General features: G+C 35.7%; 4 protein-coding genes across 5 annotated transcripts; 3 read left to right on the forward strand and 1 right to left on the reverse strand.

Annotated features, from left to right (window-relative positions):
- The first annotated feature begins 18 nt into the window (after positions 1-18).
- LOC106306773 lies at positions 19-923 on the forward strand. Its single transcript, XM_013743520.1, has 3 exons — positions 19-211; positions 349-538; positions 631-923. The coding sequence occupies exons 1-3, from the start codon at positions 132-134 to the stop codon at positions 691-693; spliced, it is 333 nt and encodes a 110-aa protein (XP_013598974.1). The 5' UTR covers positions 19-131; the 3' UTR covers positions 694-923.
- Positions 924-946: 23 nt separating this feature from the next.
- Positions 947-4,136, reverse strand: LOC106306770 (B3 domain-containing protein REM7-like). 2 transcript variants are annotated; one of them, XM_013743516.1, is made up of 8 exons: positions 4,036-4,136; positions 3,671-3,953; positions 3,396-3,505; positions 3,247-3,299; positions 2,350-2,980; positions 1,888-2,280; positions 1,443-1,814; positions 947-1,366 (listed from the first exon to the last, which is right to left on the reverse strand). In XM_013743516.1, exons 5-8 carry the CDS (start codon positions 2,443-2,445, stop codon positions 1,121-1,123), a joined length of 1,107 nt encoding a protein of 368 aa, XP_013598970.1. In that variant the 5' UTR covers positions 2,446-2,980; positions 3,247-3,299; positions 3,396-3,505; positions 3,671-3,953; positions 4,036-4,136; the 3' UTR covers positions 947-1,120. The 2 variants fall into 2 exon arrangements, with proteins under 2 accessions (XP_013598970.1, XP_013598969.1); XM_013743515.1 differs by having other exon boundaries at positions 3,667-3,953.
- Positions 4,137-4,948: 812 nt separating this feature from the next.
- Positions 4,949-8,186, forward strand: LOC106303446 (glutamate receptor 2.1). The gene is given in 7 exon segments (XM_013739711.1): positions 4,949-5,368; positions 5,459-6,522; positions 6,524-6,763; positions 6,856-7,168; positions 7,250-7,656; positions 7,737-8,123; positions 8,169-8,186. Coding segments are annotated over 7 exon segments (2,763 nt in total). The 5' UTR covers positions 4,949-5,034.
- A 6,116-nt stretch (positions 8,187-14,302) lies between these two features.
- On the forward strand, positions 14,303-15,031 carry LOC106306772 (protein GLUTAMINE DUMPER 1). The gene has a single exon (XM_013743519.1). The coding sequence runs from the start codon at positions 14,413-14,415 to the stop codon at positions 14,905-14,907; it is 495 nt and encodes a 164-aa protein (XP_013598973.1). The 5' UTR covers positions 14,303-14,412; the 3' UTR covers positions 14,908-15,031.
- Positions 15,032-15,391: the final 360 nt, after the last annotated feature.

Genomic DNA, 15,391 nt, shown 5'->3' on the forward strand with positions numbered 1-15,391 from the left:
TCTTTTTTTTTTTTTTTTTTTTTTTTTTTTTTTTGTTGTGACTTTTTTTTTGTTTTCTTTTTTTTCCTTTTAATCGTAGAGGTGAGAACATAAAAGCAGGATTTCTGCTGATCTTTTCCCGACCTTATGGGATGATGGAAATGCCAATACCAGAAACGGACGAGTTTATCAGTCGTGATATCCAACGCATTGCACATGAAGGCCTTAAGGAGTAAAAATTCGCAAAACATAAATAACTGGATATATAATTGATTACTTTGTTTTAGATCACTAACAGTAGTAGTAGTAGCAGTGACTATATTCTTAAAATTTTTAACACTTTTTGAGTTTTTGCCAATGCTGCTGCAGATGGGAGGATGCTAGAGATAACGGATACACTTTTGATATCCTTTCGGTTGCAAAATCTTTCACGGATGAGATGTTTACGATGATGAATCAACTCATTCCCATGAACCCAGATCTGCACAAGAAAGAAGAAGGAGAAGACATATCTTCTCAAATGCACAAGTTACATTTACACGACAACCAGACAACCATGGTATATAATCTTAAAACGGTTTTGTTTCTTCTTATTTCATTTGCTCAAGTTAATTACCCACATATTTATAATTTCTTCATTCATATGTATAGCTTGGTGTGGCCGGACCAGCAGCTGTAGCCTTTAACGGTGGAGAGATTAATAAGGACAACTGATTCAAGGACTCTCCCAAGTTGACCATATATATATATGGTTGCTCTACCGTATGTTCTGTGTACTGTGAAATTAAATTGGCGTATTTGCTTATTATAACACATAAATAATTAAGGTTCTTTTGAATGAGAGTATTATGTCCGTGAAAGACACTTTTTGTATTAGTGAATCACACATATGGGGGACAACATAAAATATTTTCAGGTTCCAAATTTAGTTACGGAAAGGCATTTATCTTTGTATCTTTGTATCACCCAAGCTAACTGATTCTAGTACCAACTAAACTTCAGCATGTGCATCTTGTTCAGGCAAACCAAAACTAACATACAAACAATATTGTACTAGTAGCGAATTAATGGCAACTGTTATCTAATTTAGAGAGTAAATAAATTACTCTGTTCTTCAGTCACAGATTGTTTCAACTTTGACCTAAGAACAAAACTTAAGAACAGGAAGTGTGTCTTCCCAAACCAACTCCAACAGAAAAGGCTGGCCAATCTTCAATACATCATTAGCCTCACAGAAATCTTTCCATCCTTTTCCTAATCCTCTTTTTCCATATTTTGATCCATCCTTCACCAGCTTCGTTACCCACCTCACACCATGTTTGTCCATAAGGATTATCTCATTCTGCCTCTTGATACCGTTGATCTTCATGAAAGTTGCTGGAAGAATCTGCACAAGAACCAATAAATCAAAAATAGAGGGAAAAAAGAGAGTAAAACATAAACAAGATCGTTGCTTAACATACAAGTTTGGAGCTTCTGAAGTTGTAACGTGTGAGAGAGATTGTGACAAAACGGTTTCTCCTTGAAGATGATGAAGCTACCCATTTAGAACGCCTCTTTGCCTTCCTCACTAGTTCTGAACACTCTTCTTCAGGACATATACATATCATGGGAGAAGTCTTGCCGTCTCCCACCAGATTAAACACCATTAAATCTCCTATTTTTCGTCTGTTATCACGGCAGAATCTTCTCCAGCCTCCTCTGATGTAATAACTTCCGCTTGATTCCCTAAATCTCAAACTCACAGTCCACGAGTTTCCCTCTTTGTTCACTACTATCATCTCGTGGCATCTTTTGTTCAGAGCATTCGAACTCTCAGCTTCCATAGGAAGGTCCTGAAAACCACAGTTATACATCATCAACATTGTTTTATAAGTGTGAAGTAGAATGAGGTAAGTAAGTACTCACAAGTGTGTCTAGTCTTAGATTTGAAGCAGTGACTTGTGCTACAAAACAGTAATCAAATGAGAAAGAGGACTTTGTTCTACAATGATTCTCATTGTCATCATCATTGTTGTCAAACTCTTCTTCCTTGATGAGGTGAGATTGTTCATAGTGAATCTCACAACAGCTAGGACCGAAAGGAGTGACGTTAAACACCATATCTCCTTCGTGTCTGAAAATAATGACGTCGCCGATTCGAAGGTCATGTGCTGTGGCAAAGTCTTTCCAGCCTCTGGTGAATCTCCGACCATCTATTGTCACTTTCCAAGTTTTATCTGAAGCGTGTGATCTCAGTTTAGCTTTTCTCTGCTCGTTTTTTCCTTCTATGTGCTTTGAGAAGAAGGTAACTGGTATTGTCTGCAACAAAAATCAAATATTAAAACAGCGACATGAACAGAGGAGAATCAGAGAAAGAGTTTAGCATACGAGGTGAGTGTCGAAACCGGGAAGAAGTGGCTGGAAGAAATGTGGATTGGTCGGAGACTCAAGTGGTGGATTCGCCATTGAATTCAAACAATTCATGAGAAGAAAGAAAAAAGAAACGTTGTTGTTGTTCCTCTTTATTAAAGAAAAAAATCATGTTTTGTTATCTTGGTTCAAACTTCAATGTGTGAATAGAACTCTTTTTTTTACTTTATAGAAAAAGTAAGTGTTTCAGAGTTTTGTCTTTAATCAAAGGAAATAGAGCCAACGTGCATGAATAGTAAAAAAAGCTGTAGAACTTTGTTGGTTTCTCTGTATCTTTTTGGGTTAAGACCAAACACTACTTAATATCCTGTGGTATTGTGCCATTAAAAGAACCTTCCCTTAATGAACTGAGAAATCGAAATCTTATTATCAGAGGGACACAAGTCAAGATACAGACAACAAAAGGATCTACTTGTAATAGACAACTAGGAAGAGAAATTGAGTTTTGCTTTTAACTGAAACACATGATCATCCTTACTAGGCAAAGGTCGTCAAGACTTGCTGGTTTCTATTCCTCCCTTGTCGCAGGATCCATTCCGGTCAAAGGGCTATCAGCATATTATGCTGGATGCTTCACGATCACACCATACTGTCAAACCGAGTTTATTCATTGGTTAGCTTTACACTATAGTAAACAAGATGAGATGGAAAAAAAGAACTTACATATCTACCTACACCACTATTCATTGATTCAGTTCTACGCCATTTGTGTAGTAAGAGTAACAGTCAAATTACATCTCACTAGCAGATTAACTAGAAACAAGAAGCATATATATTTTCTACACATACTCTGGACGCTTGTGTGGGTCAATGCCACCACTAGAAACATAAACTTAGAGAAGAAAAAGTATTTACCTCACGCAAATCTTTTGAAATGTCTTCCACTGTCAAAATATTAAACGCTTATCCTATTTCAAGAAAAATAATATTCAGGTCATGATCCAAGAGATAAAAGACCATCATTTGCCGCACATGCCAGAAACGAAAGTGAGCCAGGAGGTTACCTTTTGCTGCTTCTTGTTTAGCCTTTGCAGTGCCTCTGTTGGTTGCTTTTCTTTCGCTGGCAACATCTGCAACAAACTTCTGCGTAGCCACAGCAACTAGCCTTATTCTTCTGTTAAACCAGTAGACAAAGATATAAGCCACAAACTGGCAAGAATATATACAGAATAATAATATGAAAAGAGTATAAAACACAGCAACTCAAAATCCCAATGTTCACATATACTCAAAGTGCCAATCTTACAAGAATGAAATAAAACTGAAGGGAAATACCTACAAGTCCTTCGTCAGGGCACTGAAACCCATTCTTAGCCAAGTAGTGATCCACTAGATCATCAGGAATCTAAGATAACATAACAAGTCCAGAGCTTTCAATCATTGAAGAACCGGTCAAGTGTTCTAAACAGTGAAAAGGGAAGTTTGCAGTAGGATTATAGTCCATCAGATCAGAGACTCAAGTAACTCTGTAAGAGCAGCATCATATTCATGCTTTGCCTCGCAAGATTGTTGTCCATGGTTCATCTCTCCCACAAACAGTGCACTAGAGCCAAAGTTCCCACCTTTTAAGTAAAAAATTTCCAAAACGTTAAACAAAGAACCTCTGAAATTGCTTAAAGATTGGATTAAGATATGGGAGATTACCATTGCCAGCCAAACATTTCAAAACTTCTTCAAAGTGAGCTTAAAAAGCGAGATTGCGAACCTAAACGGAAGCTGGAACGAGAAGAACAGCAGAGAATTGAGCTGAGGAGGTAACTAATGCTAGAAGAGAAACATCGACGGTGAAACTTTAAAATTTAGGGGTGGGCATTTTACCCAAACCGCACCCGAACCCGATCCGAAAAAACCGAACCAAAATTCAAACCGAAGTAGCAAAATATCCAAACGGGTATTGAATTAAAAAAGATTGGATATCCGAACCCGAATGAATATCCGAAGATAACCGAACATATATATAATTAACCATATATTTCTAGTATATATCTCTCATTTTATATAAAATATTTATATTGATACTACACATACTTTAAGTTCATATGATATACATAGAATTACGGAGAAAATGATTTGATACTCACTTAAAATGCATGTCAAACTTTTTATTTCAAGAATTAACAAAAAGTTACATCCAAAATTAAAAACAATAACCAAATTAACGTCTTTTTTAGTTTCAAAATGTTATGTCAAAATCTATTAACCATTCAATCTATTAAAAATAAAAAATTAGTTAAGTGAAAGTTATAACTTTAAATACAAGAAATTTGAGAAATGAAAAATTTAATTTTTTTTTTTAAAATCTAAATATCCGAACCCGATCCGAAATAACCGAACCCGAACTAAAAATACCCGAATCCGACCCGAAGTACAGAAATACCCGAACGGGTTCTATACTTCTATACCGAAATACCCGAAAATCCGAAATATCCGACCCAAACCCGAACGCCCACCCTACTTTAAATCACCGAGAATTGAGCCCAAGCCTCAACTAGCTTTTTGTTTTTTTATTACTTAATTACGACTTGAAGTAACAAGTTTTATAATTTAAGGACTACAAGTCTGCAAGTCTAAATCTCATTAAAAAAAAAAGAAAGATATATCAAGTTGGAGTATGATACGTTAAACAACATAATTTAGCATACCATGACTTCTCCACTTCCCAAAGTCTCAAAATCTCAATCTGCAACAAAAGAGCATACCAAGTTTCATTCTTCCTCTGCAAGTTCTGACAACCTCGATGTCAATCTACTCTTCCTTGTCATCGTCTTATTGGTGCATGTTGGAGAGGGACAGAATGCAGCAACAGATGTTAAAGTGGGAATCGTGAACGATGTAGGAACGGCATACTCCAACATGACCTTGCTCTGTATCAACATGTCTCTTTCTGAATTCTACTCTTCCCATCCAGAAACACGGACAAGGCTTGTAACCACCCTTGTGGACTCCCAAAACGATGTTGTTATTGCAGCAGCAGCAGGTACACACAATTCTTATCTCCACTATGCCGTCTCTTCCAAGGTTTTTTTTTTGCATAACAGAACATTCCTTGGAATTGACTACGACGCAGCTCTTGATCTGATAACAAACAAGGAAGTGAAAGCGATTCTAGGGCCATGGACTTCTATGCAGGCGCAGTTCATGATTGAGATAGGACAAAAATCTCAGATTCCGATTGTTTCGTATTCTGCAACAAGTCCCTAACTAGCTTCCATCCGTAGTCAATACTTCTTTCGAGCTACATATGATGATTCATCTCAAGTGCACGCCGTTAAAGCCATCATCAAACTTTTTGGGTGGAGGGAGGTTGTACCTGTATACGTTGACAACACCTTCGGAGAAGGTATAATGCCTCATCTTACCGATGCGTTACAAGAGATTAACGTTCGTATACCTTACAGAACCGTGATCTCTCCCAATGCCACTGATGATGAAATCTCCGTGGAACTTCTCCGGATGATGACTCTACCCACTAGAGTATTTGTTGTCCACATTATTGAAGTGCTTGCCTCAAGATTTTTCGCCAAAGCTAAGGAAATTGGTATGATGAAGCAAGGATATGTCTGGATCCTCACCAACTCCATTACCGATGGTCTTAATCTCATGAACGAGACAGAGCTTGATACAATCCAAGGGGTCTTGGGTGTAAAGACTTATGTACCAAGATCTGAAGAGCTTGAAGCATTTAAATCTCGATGGAAGAATAGATTCCCACTTTCTGACCTGAGCGTGTATGGACTGTGGGCTTATGATGCTACCACTGCACTGGCAATGGCCATAGAAGAAGCTGGGACATCAAATTTGACTTTTGTCAAGACAGATGCCATGAGGAACATGCCTGGATTTCAAGGTCTAGGCGTATCTCAATATGGTCCAAAACTTCTCCAGACACTCTCTGGAGTTCGGTTCAAAGGTCTTGCTGGTGATTTCCGATTTACCAACCGAGAGCTGCAGCCGTTAGTGTTTGAGATTGTTAATGTGAATGGGCATGGAGGAAGGACCATAGGATACTGGCAGAAAGAACATGGTCTCTTGAAGAACTTAGACCAAATAAAAGCTACCACAACCACTTTGTCTACTTGGAAAGATCGACTTAGACCAATCATATGGCCTGGAGACACCACCTTTGTACCGATCAGGATGGGAGATTCCGACAAATGGGAAAAGACTGAAGATTGGAGTCCGAACTGATGACGATTTCCCGCAGTTTGTGAAGGTTACAACAGATCCTATCACCAATTCAACAATATTCAGTGGATTCTGCATCGACTACTTTGAGGCTGTTATTCAAGCGATGCCTTATGATGTTTCCTATGACTTCTTTCCTGTAGAAGATATGGATTATGAGACATTTGTCTACCAAGTGTACCTCGGGGTAAAGCATTACCAACTCTTTCCTCTTGTATGTCTAACCTCCACTAAGCTGGATTCTCTAAACGTTGTCTTTGTTCTTTGTGTTTGGAGCAGAAATATGATGCTGTAGTCGCAGATGCAACAATATCAGCAAACAGGTCAAAGTATGTTGAGTTTTCATTGCCGTACACACCGTCAGGCGTGGGTCTGGTCGTTCCTGTTAAAGACAATGTCAAAAGAAGCAGTACCATATTTTTGATGCCTTTGACATGGGGACTATGCCTACTCAGTCTTTTGTCCTTTTTCATAATTGCCATTGTCGTATGGGTTCTTGAACACAGGGTAAATCCAGACTTTGATGGGCCTGGAAAATATCAAATCAGCACTATCCTCTGGTTCTCTTTCTCCATTATGGTCTTTGCACCGAGTATGTCCATTCTCTCCTTTTACCAATGCTCATTTTTCACATACTTTAAGTGCCAAAAAATCATCTTGTTTACATGTACAGGAGAAAGAGTGCTTAGCTTCTGGGCAAGGCTCGTGGTCATAGTTTGGTACTTCTTAGTACTTGTGTTGACTCAGAGTTACACTGCTAGTTTGGCATCGCTTCTTACATCACAGCAGCTTCATCCAACTGTAACCAACATAAATACCTTGCTGGAAAAGGGACAACGTGTGGGACATCAAAGCAGTTCCTTCATTTTGAAAAGACTCAGAGAATCAGGTTTCTCAGATGCTAATCTCGTAACCTATGGGTCTTTAGAACACTGTGACGAGTTACTGAGCAAAGAACCAGCAAGGGGAGGTATTTCTGCAGTTTTCATGGAAGTGCCATATGTGAGAGTCTTTCTCGGACAGTACTGTAACAAGTATAAAATGGTTCAAACACCATTCAAGGTCGATGGATTAGGATTCGTAAGTACATACCTTTGGCAAATAACTATCTGTTGCAGTAGTCTTGAACCTAGTGCTAAGACCATAAGTTTCTTGCGCAGGTCTTTCCCATTGGATCGCCTCTAGTGGCTGATGTTTCAAGGGCCATTCTAAAAGTGGAAGAGTCGAACAAGGCAAACCAACTGGAGAGCGCATGGTTCAAGAAAATAGATGAAAGTTGCCCAGACCCACTCACCAGCCCCGACCCAAATCCTTCTGAATCCTTCCGGAAACTTGGCATCGATAGTTTTTGGGTTTTGTTTGTCACTGCAGCCATAGTCTGTGTTACTGCATTGGGGAAATGCATGTTTCATTTCCTGAAGGAGAACCCAGATGAAAGAAACCTGCAAGGATTGTGGGGAAGGTTCCTTCAGCCAGATAGAAACTCATACATAAACCAAGTAAAGACATGTCAATGCTCCATGAAGAAGCAAACAATGGCATTCAAAGTTAGCACATTTTCATTTAACTTTCCCTTTTTCAATTCCTGCTAGATTCATTACATGTTTTAAGTAATAAACACAGACATTTCCTAGGATAATGATGATCCTTGTCCACTATGATATGCAGTAAAAGGTTTCAAAATCTGCTCCCGTTATGATAGTGAATCAACAAAAACTCTGCATTCAAAAGAGGAAGTAGCAGGCAAAAGAGCATTTTCACAGAAGATACTTTACCCATAGCTCAACTGATCCCCAAAACCCACAAAATAAGTATGAAATAAAACTGAAGGGAAATACCTACAAGTCCTTCGTCAGGACACTGAAACCCACTCTTGGCCAAGTAGTGATCCACTAGATCATCAAGAATCTGAAATAACATAACAAGTACAGAGCCTCCAATCATTGAAGAACTGATCAAATGTTCTAAACAGTGAAAAGAGAAGTTTACAGTAGGATTATAATCCATCAGAGACCCAAGAAACTCTGTAAGAGTAGCATCATAGTCATGCTTTTTTGCCTCTCAAGACAATTGGCTTGGCCAGTTGGCCGTGATTCATTTCCCCCCACAAACAGAGTACTTAAGCCCCAAGTTCCCACCTTTTAGGTAAAAAGGTTTTCAAAACGTTAACAAAGAACCTCTGAACTTGCTTAAAGATTGGATTAAGATATGGGAAATCACCATTGCCAGCCAAAGTTTTCAAAACTTCTTCAAAGTGAGCTGAAAGAAATAAACTGAAGAGATGTATAAAAAATATACAAAGTGAGCGTAACTAAGCTGTAACGTGAAGAAATAACAGATAATTGAGCTGAGAGGAGGTAACTAATGCTACGGCGGTGAAACCTTAAAAATCTCCGACGCCATCTTCCACCGGTTGGAACTTTTAACAATGGAGAAGAGTCTCTTGATATGGGCTAATGGGCCTCAATAAAAATATTAGGCCCAATCAATGTGTCCATGATATTTGCATGATTATATTCCTAAGAGGATGCATAACTATGTATATCCATTTGTTTTCTTTTAAAAAAAAATATACCCATCAAATCGATTTCCAAATAACATAAAAAAAAAAAAATATATATATATATATATAGAATATCGAAAAGAAAATGTCAATCAAGAAAAAGCTTAGATTGTGACTTTGTGTTCTTCAATTTGCATAATGAAATTCTTTATTGGTTGGGAGACAAAGAATATGACAAGGAAAGCACTCCCATCCACCATCTACAATTCTACAAAAACACTTTTGTTGTATCTTTTGTCAACTCATAGTCTTTGTAACTTCCTAGATAGAAAGAAAACAAAAACTGTAGAAGTATATTAAAGACCTCACCAAGATATGTCCATCCTTCAGTTTTTTTTTGAACGAATGTAAAATTTTATTCAATCAAAATTTTGTACATCTGGTGCTTCTATTTTGTTTTGTAAGAGATTAAACTATACTCTAGGTTCTATGGAAAAAATCTTCTCCTCATGGTGGTGTCTCTGGCTTCAAACCAAGTGATCAAACTCTCCTCAAGATACTTGTGTCCTCATGCTTCATTTCATTAGAAAAGAAAAAAATGTGAGGGCAAGTATCCAATGTCCCTTGCAGAACTATTATGACCTATGATATTTCAATTTACTACAAGTACAGAATGATTGTTGAAAATACAATACTTTTTACTACGAGTACAGAATAATTGTTGAAAATGATGTAGCATGCAAACTAGTAGCAAAAAAAATAGCGATTTGGCAATACATTACAGGAGAGCTGCTTTACTAATACAGTAATACCCTTTAGCAATTTTAGCTATTTTTTCGATCTTTGATCGCTTACGAATACCAACTTCTATATGTGACTAACAAGAACCTCATTGTGTCTATGTAACAAACCATATGTTTATGTAGTTTGGTAATATTTAAAAGTTCACATGTTTTTTTTAACACAGAGTACATGCACTCGTTGGTTCCGCAGTTAAAGTTGTAATAACAATGGCTACTAAAGATGATATTTGTTTCCCTTCAGAGAAGAAATATGGTGTCCCATGGCTTACCAAATAAATAAATTATTTTCGAATTGCGAATCTAAAAAGGATTGTTGAAATAATAATAAAAATCAAATCAGGGAGAGGCAGAACATGGTGGCCTATCAAATCTATTAATTCAGACGAGGCGAATGAGCACTGCAAACGAAGCAATGTTCTAATGATCCTAATGGAATATCCACTATAGTGAATGTGATCGTGATCATCATTGTATTCCTCACGTTAGTTTTATCTTAATGAATAGTAATAAGTTAGTGACTATCTTTAATATTGTTTACCGCCAGCAACGTGAAAAAAAATAAAAGGACCAGGAAAAAATATATTTGAATCTAAAACAAGTACTTAAAATCTAAAATAGTGACGTCAAAAAAAAATCTAAAATAGTAAAAAATGAATTTGGATTTTTTTATCAATCCTGATAAACCGGCCTTGAAAAACTGCAGTTTAAGAAAGCTAAATATAATCATCAGATTGCAAATCCAACATGTTGGCGTTGGAGCTTTTTACATTTTGATAGATCTTGTTTGAATTTCCTAGAAAACTAGTTATCAGAAATTAATTTGCTTGCATGAAAAGTATGATACACTATTGTGTATACGTCAAACTGAAATTTGGAATTTGTAGGTTAGTAAGTTGTTCGAGGTCTAATCTGCTTGACGGATTTGTTTCTTTTTTTTATAAAATATTTTTAGATGGATTATTAGTTTCAGACTCTTATGACACTAAGATCAAATCAAGTAATTAACCTTTGTATAATATTAGTTAATTCAAAAGGCGTAGCTCATGTGTTGATGTAGGGTTACTACTTTGGACTTACTCTTTAATCCGTCTTTATTAAATTTAATAATTTATAGTGCATAGTACTTAGAAAATTTGTAGTGCATAGTTCCTAATCTAGAAGAAGAGAAGTTTGTACGTCACCAAACACCATTGAGGGCAAGTTTATCGGCGGAGATTAGGTAGTTTTTTAGCGAGGTGAGCCCTAACGAAACACGAAAAACGGTAACAGAAAGTCCAGATTAAAAATTGACTATTGTTGCGGTGTTGGACTCTTCGCGGACCTCACTGACACGTGGCGGTCCGCGGTTGATGCATTTTTTTAATTTTTTTCTTTTTTAAGAAATCCATTAAAGGTTTTATGGGATAATCATGGTCTAAAACTCAAGTTTGGAATATGTTCATCTGCTTATTTAAATAATAGTGTGTTTCCCTTCGAATTTAATATTATATCTGTCTCTAATCCTCAATTAACTAACTTAATAGTATAAAGTTGGAATATTATAACAGCAAAGCTGTAGTAATTGTATTTTTTTTGTGGATGTAATCTGACAGGAGATTTCTTTGGTGATTGGTCCTTTCGCCAACAATTTCTTTTATAATTGAAATATACTTTATTAGATCATTAAAAAAACAAACGAAAGTTACTAATAAGAAAGGAATGGCCGTTCAAGCACAAAAGTGGAATCTGATTATCCATCGCAATTACAATTAAATACTGCAGATTTGTTTTATGAAAAAGCGGGCATGCTATATTTTATATAAAATAAAAATTTGTGGAGTATTTGGAATCCAAGTGGCTATTCTTCATACGAAACTTGCCTTTGGGTAAAGCAATAAAAACATACGAAACAGATATTGCTTAAATATTAGCAGAGTCACAGACTCACAGCCCACAGGTTTCACAATGTTGGGATTGATTGACAACCGCTTTAGAAATGCTGTAAGATCTTTCTACAGACTAAATTATTTCTACGGTCTAAAATTTTGCTAATCATGCTTTGTAAAGATTTTTTAAAGCTACAGATTTTTCTTTCTTTTTTATTTATTTTTAACTGTGAAAAGCCATAAATCTAGAGCACTTATTTTTTGCTTTAGAAAATTTATATGTAAGTCTTTGAATCTTTTTAAACCTACAGCTAATATTCTACAGCAAAATTATCTACAACCACAGCAAAAAAAAATCTACAGATTTATTTCTAAAGCAAAAATATAAAGCTACAGCTCCTTGCAATCATCCCCGTTATGTCGTACTTTTGATAATCTTGTCCTGAGAATCCTTTTTAGCCATCATTATATTTACGTTTTATTAGATCATCTCCGACCCACCTCTATTTCTATCTTTATAATAATATTTAGAGGCAAAATCACTCCAACTCATTTCTATTTTTGCTTCTAAAATAGAGATTGCTATTTTTTCCTCTATTCATAGAAGAAAAAATATCATTCCTCTATATTTTGCTATATATGTAGAGATATCTATTTTAGAGAGATACATTGGAATAAAATCTATCTCTATTATAGAGTTCCTCTGTTTTAGAGATAAAAATAGATGAATACGTTAGAGATGGTCTTAGTGAAGTCTCGTATGTTCGATATGAAAAATCACAATTTCAAATGGTTTGTAACACCTCAATTACCACAATATCTAACATCATCTTCGATTCGTTTCCTAGGTATATACATGTTCATTTTAACAACGATTTGAAATTTGTTCATTTCATTCAGATTCTTTTACATTGTATGCACGTACGAGGGTAATGAAGATAAGTAACGATGAGCGGTGATTGTCCGTGCAGAACAAAACGTACTAACCTCCACCGCCAAAAGGTGCAAGTGGAAGCTGATGAAATGTAGGGCACAAAGAAATAATACAATATTATTTTCTCATGTTATAATAATGAGTAATGGAATACGAATGAATTATATGGCCCTCTTAATCTCTTATCCCTTGGTGCTTTTATTGTTAATTTTCGTAAAGTTCTTTAAACTCAGTAAGAAACTTTGAATCTGTGTTAGAAAATAAATAAACACTCGAAATCATGGTAAATTTTAAATCTGTTTTGTAGACGCCATTAATAAAAATCAAAACGACACATATATGTTCATATAAGAAGATTTTATATATTGCTTTTTCTTCTTTTTATATTTAGAAGATGGTTAAAAACTTAAATGCAAAGCATAAGAAAGGAAAACTTACATTTTTAAAAGGAAAAATTGGTGGTGGAGAAACATGAAGTGAAGAAGTTTGTGAGACAAAAAATAGTGAAAAGGCAAACAATTTAGTTAAAGGTAAACAAATGAAGAACGAAAGTCACATTTTTCAATTCACCGTGTATATTGGATAGCTCTACAGGGAAATAAAGTAGCTAAATCAACTAACAATCATATAATAAGTTGAATTAACATATCAATACTACATCCGCAATAGACATTTCCTACATTACAAAAGTATATATACATGCAACTATAGTGAATCGGACATCGAATTAGAAATAACAATCTTAAAGAGTATCATAAGAAAAATTATTTGACCAAAAAAAAAGGATAACTACTTTATTAATATTATATAAATATATTGAAATTTCAGTGTGAGCAGATATAACTGTACGGAAGGACTATGTATATCTCAACTCTCAAATCACTATATTTTTAGTTTAATCTTAAAAGGAAAGTGGTTAAGTGTCCAGTTATGTTGATACATGAATTGGAACCATGAATCATGACACCACCCCTTTTTTATCTGTCACTATTATATATTAATCAGCATCCCCCAATCAGAAGTTTAGCATATGGCGCAACACATGTCGCGCGTATAGTAAGTTATACATATATTAGTATATATGCAATGTTTTTCATCAATTTAATTTATTATTTAAATATCTTGTTACTAATAAAAATAATTTTTTGCAAAAGTAATGAAAATCATACGTTTCTTTTTTTATTGAAATATCTTACTAATGAAAATCATATTCAACCGTTTCTTTTTTTTTTGTTATTGAAATTGGGTTGTGGCATAATAGTAACAGTAACGTAAACCATTATGCGTAAAATAATTATACCTCACGGGTTAAAATATGGTTTACTAGGTATTTAAACTCTTTAAGACTTAATTAATGATGTCGTCTAGAAGCATCGTGAATTTCTTGATTGTTGCCACCTTCGTAAAATAACCATGCAAGGTAAAAAAAACTGTGAAATATTGTTGGGGTGCTTTTTTGTCGAATATTTTGTGGGTGTTTATGAAATAAATTTAGCACTATGGCTAAAAAAGAAAAAAAGAGGACTGAATCATTAATTTTTTACAATTTAATTAAATATAATCGTCTATTTCTTTGTCCCCAAGTTGAGTATACCCACCCATAATAAATACCTCTCATTACCCTCCCCATTGTTTCATACTCAGCTTTCCTCTTTACACGTTAAGTGAGAAAGTTAACAAACAAAAAAAGAAGTTGAGAGAATTATCAAAAAGAAATTGTCTAAAGAAAAAATGAGACTGTTGAGCGTCAGATCGAACTCAGAAGATGTGGCGATGCACGCAACGTCAGGATCGTCTTCAGCTTCCGTGAATCACGGTACGGTACCGCAGTCGCCGTGGCACTCACCGGTTCCATACCTCTTCGGCGGTTTAGCGGCGATGCTTGGACTCATAGCCTTTGCTCTTCTTATCCTCGCCTGCTCTTACTGGCGCCATTCCGGCGAAGAAGGTGGTCGGAACGGCGGGGAAGTGGACGAAGAGAAAGAGAGTCGGTCTGGGGACAAGGTGGCGAGCGGAGCATACGAGGAGAAGTTTCTAGTCATTATGGCCGGAGAAAATTTGCCGAGGTTTCTCGCGACGCCGACGGTGAAAAAGTGTACGTGCGGTGTTCAGGAGGGTAAAATGGTAATTTCTCAGGAGGATAATGTTGTTGCTGAAGAGGAGAAGCAGATGGGAGAAGGTGAAGCGAAGGTGAAAGATACAGGAGAACCAACAACAAGTCACTAAGCTTTGTTTTAATTAACGTCTTCTTTGTTTCTTCTTCTTTTTGTGCGAGTTCTCTAGAGAAATTTTCCTTGTTGTGATTCCTAGGAATGTAAATTTTACTGTAGAGCAAGATTTTGGGGTTTTACTTATTTTGTAATGTTTTTATATTTTGTTATACTAAATCCTTTATTTCAATTTTTGTAAATTTGAGGAAAGATTTGATCACTTTACCTACATAAAAGACTGTAAATGTGGTTTCATACGTGTACATGCGTGTACATCCATGTATTTAGGATTCGATCGTTCAACCAATTTCCTACACTTGGGTTGATATACTTCCAAAATTTGAGACAGTTTATGTTTTTAAAGAATTCTATTAATTAAAAAAAAAAAACGTTTGAAGAATGTATTAAGCATAAGAAAAAAAAAACTCAAAGACAAAAGGTTTGTTTGCAAAATGGACCTAAACTCAAAGTCAAAAACAAAACTAACCTCTTTTTTTTTT

Source organism: Brassica oleracea, chromosome C7 (assembly GCF_000695525.1).
Source record: "Brassica oleracea var. oleracea cultivar TO1000 chromosome C7, BOL, whole genome shotgun sequence".
Taxonomy (NCBI): domain Eukaryota; kingdom Viridiplantae; phylum Streptophyta; class Magnoliopsida; order Brassicales; family Brassicaceae; genus Brassica; species Brassica oleracea.

Coding starts and splice junctions, on each gene's coding strand:
- LOC106306773 (XM_013743520.1), top strand. CDS start 132: ATGATGGAAATGCCAATACCAGAAACGGACGAGTTTATCAGTCGTGAT. Junction 212..348: donor GCACATGAAGGCCTTAAGGA/GTAAAAATTCGC, acceptor ATGCTGCTGCAG/ATGGGAGGATGCTAGAGATA. Junction 539..630: donor ACGACAACCAGACAACCATG/GTATATAATCTT, acceptor TCATATGTATAG/CTTGGTGTGGCCGGACCAGC.
- LOC106306770 (XM_013743516.1), bottom strand. CDS start 2,445: ATGAATTGTTTGAATTCAATGGCGAATCCACCACTTGAGTCTCCGACC. Junction 1,815..1,887: donor ATCTAAGACTAGACACACTT/GTGAGTACTTAC, acceptor TGTGGTTTTCAG/GACCTTCCTATGGAAGCTGA. Junction 1,367..1,442: donor ACTTCAGAAGCTCCAAACTT/GTATGTTAAGCA, acceptor GTTCTTGTGCAG/ATTCTTCCAGCAACTTTCAT.
- LOC106306772 (XM_013743519.1), top strand. CDS start 14,413: ATGAGACTGTTGAGCGTCAGATCGAACTCAGAAGATGTGGCGATGCAC.